Source organism: Terrapene carolina, unplaced genomic scaffold (assembly GCF_002925995.2).
Source record: "Terrapene carolina triunguis isolate 2854851 unplaced genomic scaffold, T_m_triunguis-2.0 Scaffold32641, whole genome shotgun sequence".
Lineage (NCBI taxonomy): Eukaryota > Metazoa > Chordata > Testudines > Emydidae > Terrapene > Terrapene triunguis.
The window spans coordinates 3,081-5,750 of NW_020696992.1; the positions used below are offsets into that span (position 1 = coordinate 3,081).

The 2,670-nt window shown below is 72.1% G+C and overlaps 1 protein-coding gene across 1 annotated transcript; it reads right to left on the bottom strand.

The window, feature by feature from the left end:
- Positions 1 to 210: 210 nt before the first annotated feature.
- On the bottom strand, positions 211 to 2,464 carry LOC113409346 (serine/threonine-protein kinase TAO2-like; the record flags this gene model as incomplete). Its single annotated transcript, XM_026663135.2, has 3 exons — positions 211 to 726; positions 1,181 to 1,363; positions 2,103 to 2,464. Coding segments are annotated over 3 exons (1,043 nt in total), but the record flags the coding sequence as incomplete, so codon positions are not given.
- Between the last annotated feature and the right edge of the window lie 206 nt (positions 2,465 to 2,670).

Sequence of the window (2,670 nt, forward strand, 5' to 3'; positions counted from 1 at the left end):
TCAGCATGGACAGGGGAGCAGACATGGGCGCCAGGCTGGCCCCCTCCCGGGTCAGGGCCCCGCAGGAATGCCGGTGGGGATTGTCTCTCCATGGGGCCCGAGGAGAGAGCTCGGGGCAGCCTTTCCCCGTAGCCTGGGCAGTGCCGGGGGTCGAGGGCGACTCGCAGGGAGCCCAGAGTTGGGTGCGGGCCCCGTGGCAGGCCAAGCTGAGCCGAGCAGGGGGCCGGCTCAGGAGTAGGAGTAGTGCGAGCCGTTAAGGATGTGCGAGGTGACGCTGGCCGAGCGGCTGATGCCCGGCTCGGCCTGGCCGCCGGAGGCCGTGCGCCGCAGCGGCTGGGGGCTGTTCCGCAGCATGACCACGTTGGCCCGGCCCCCCGGGGCGGAGGCGGGTGAGGAGGCAGCGGAGGAGGGCGGGTGGAGCCAGGCGGAGGGGGGCGGGGCCAGCAGGGGCGGCTGGCGCCAGGCGTGGGGGGTGCCAGCGGTGTTCTGCACACCGTGGCTCCAGTGGGAGCCGCTGCGAGGCACAGGGCGGGAGGGCCAGGGCTGGGGGGGCGCGGCGTAGCCCTGGCTGAAGGCTTCGGCGGGGATGCCCGTCAGCGCCATGTTGCTGAAGCCGAGCCGCATGCTCTCCGAGTCGAAGGCCTCGATCTCCCGGGCCTGCCGCTCCAGCAGGCTGCGGATCCGCTCCGAGCGCTCGTTCTGCAGCGCTAGCATCTCCTCCTCGATCTGCAGAGACAGGGCGTGGCAGTGCTGGGCCGGACGCCGGGGTCCCGCCGGCCCCTCCCCGGCCCCTCCTAGGTCCCGCCGGCCCCTCCCTGGCACCGCCCGGATGCCGGGGTCCCGCCAGGCCCACCCCAGCCACTCCAGGGTCCCGCCAGGCCCTCCTTGGCACCACCCGGGTCCCGCTAGCCCCTCACTGGCACCGCCCAGACACGGGGGTCCCGCCGGCCCCTCCCCGGCACCTGCCCAGATGCCTGGGTCCGCCATGGCCCGTCCCACAGCCTGTCTGCCCCACCTACCCGGAAACCTAGAAATCCAGTCCCTCCTGTGACAAAGTGGGGAGTACCCTAAGGGAGCCATCCCGGACGCGTGGGTCCCACTGCCCAGCACGGTCTCTAGGGACGCTGCGGGGCCCTGAGGGGAGCCGTCCCGGACGCCTGGGTCCCACCCGGGGCCGTACCCTCTGCTCCAACAGGGCCCGGCGGATGGACACGCGCTGCTCCAGCTCCTTGATCTCCCGCTCGTGCTGCGCCTCCGTGTGGATCTTGATCTTGCTCTGGTAGGCGTTGAGCAGTTCCAGCTCCTGCTGCAGCTGCATCCGCAGCACCTGGTACTCGGCCTCCTGCGTCTCGTCCAGCCGCAGCTAGGGGGCAACACGGAGATGGCCAGGAGCCCTTGCCGGGGGGGGGGGGGGGGGGGGGCGGGGCACACAGCCCCCCTGGGGTGGGGGGGCTGGGTACATGGGAGCCCCTTGCGCTGACTCGCAGCGTCCCAGCACCCTCACAGTTTGGGACAGGAAGTGAAGGGGAAGTCCAGATCCCCTCGGATGCGCTGGGGGTGGGTGGGTACGAGGAGCAAGTGTGAAAACTGCAGAGCAGATATTTGGCCAGGACACTGGGGTTCAGGCCTCCTCTGTGGGAACACGCTTCTTCATAGTCCTGCGCCGCAGGGGCCCGGGACTCTTCCTTCTAGGGGGCACCAGCTGCCCGGGGGGCAGGGAAGGAGGCAGCGAAGCAGGAGCCAGCTGGCTGGGGAGCAGGGAAGCAGGGCTCGGGGCGGGGGCCGGGAAGCAGGCAGGGAAGCGGGAATCAGGGCCAGGGGGCGGGAAGCAGGCCCGGGGAGCCGGGAGGCAGGGCTCGGGGCGGGGGCCGGGAAGCAGGCCCGGGGAGCCGGGAGGCAGGGCTCGGGGCGGGGCCAGGGGGCGGGAAGCAGGCCCGGGGAGCCGGGAGGCAGGGCTCGGGGCGGGGGCCGGGAAGCAGGCCCGGGGAGCCGGGAGGCAGGGCTCGGGGCGGGGCCAGGGGGCGGGAAGCAGGCCCGGGGAGCCGGGAGGCAGGGCTCGGGGCGGGGGCCGGGAAGCAGGCCCGGGCCGCCCGGCGACCTACGGCCTGCGTGGAGAGCATCTCGTTGATGCTGTGGTCGTACTGCTCCGCCAGGATGGCCAGCTTGCGCGTCTGCTCGTCCTTGAGGCGCTTGAGGATGCCCTTGTGCTCGCTCTTGGCCGTGGTCTCCAGCAGGTGGTTGCGCAGGGCCTTGTACTGCCGCGTCTGGATCTTACACGTGTCCTGGAACTGCTTCTTGATCTGCAGCTCCTTGGACTGGGGGCGGGCCGCGGGGCGGGGCCGGGGGCGACGGGACAGGGACGGGGACGGGAGGAGAGAGACAGGAGCACACGTTAGCGAGACAGGCACACCGGGGCGGGCGGGCGGGGCCGCACTGTGCGCCCCCCAGGACACCCCCCGGCCGGCTGGGGGCAGAGGCACGAGAACAGGTAGCTTTGGACCCTCCCTCGAGCCAATGCTCCTCCCCCGGATGGCGACCTCTGCCCTCCATTCATGGGGCGGTGACCTTTGCCCTGCCTTGACCACAAGGGCTGAGACCCACATGTGCTGCTGCGTTCGGGGGTGGGGGGGCCTTTGCCTATGGCATGCCTGGGGCTTGCTGACGTTTGCC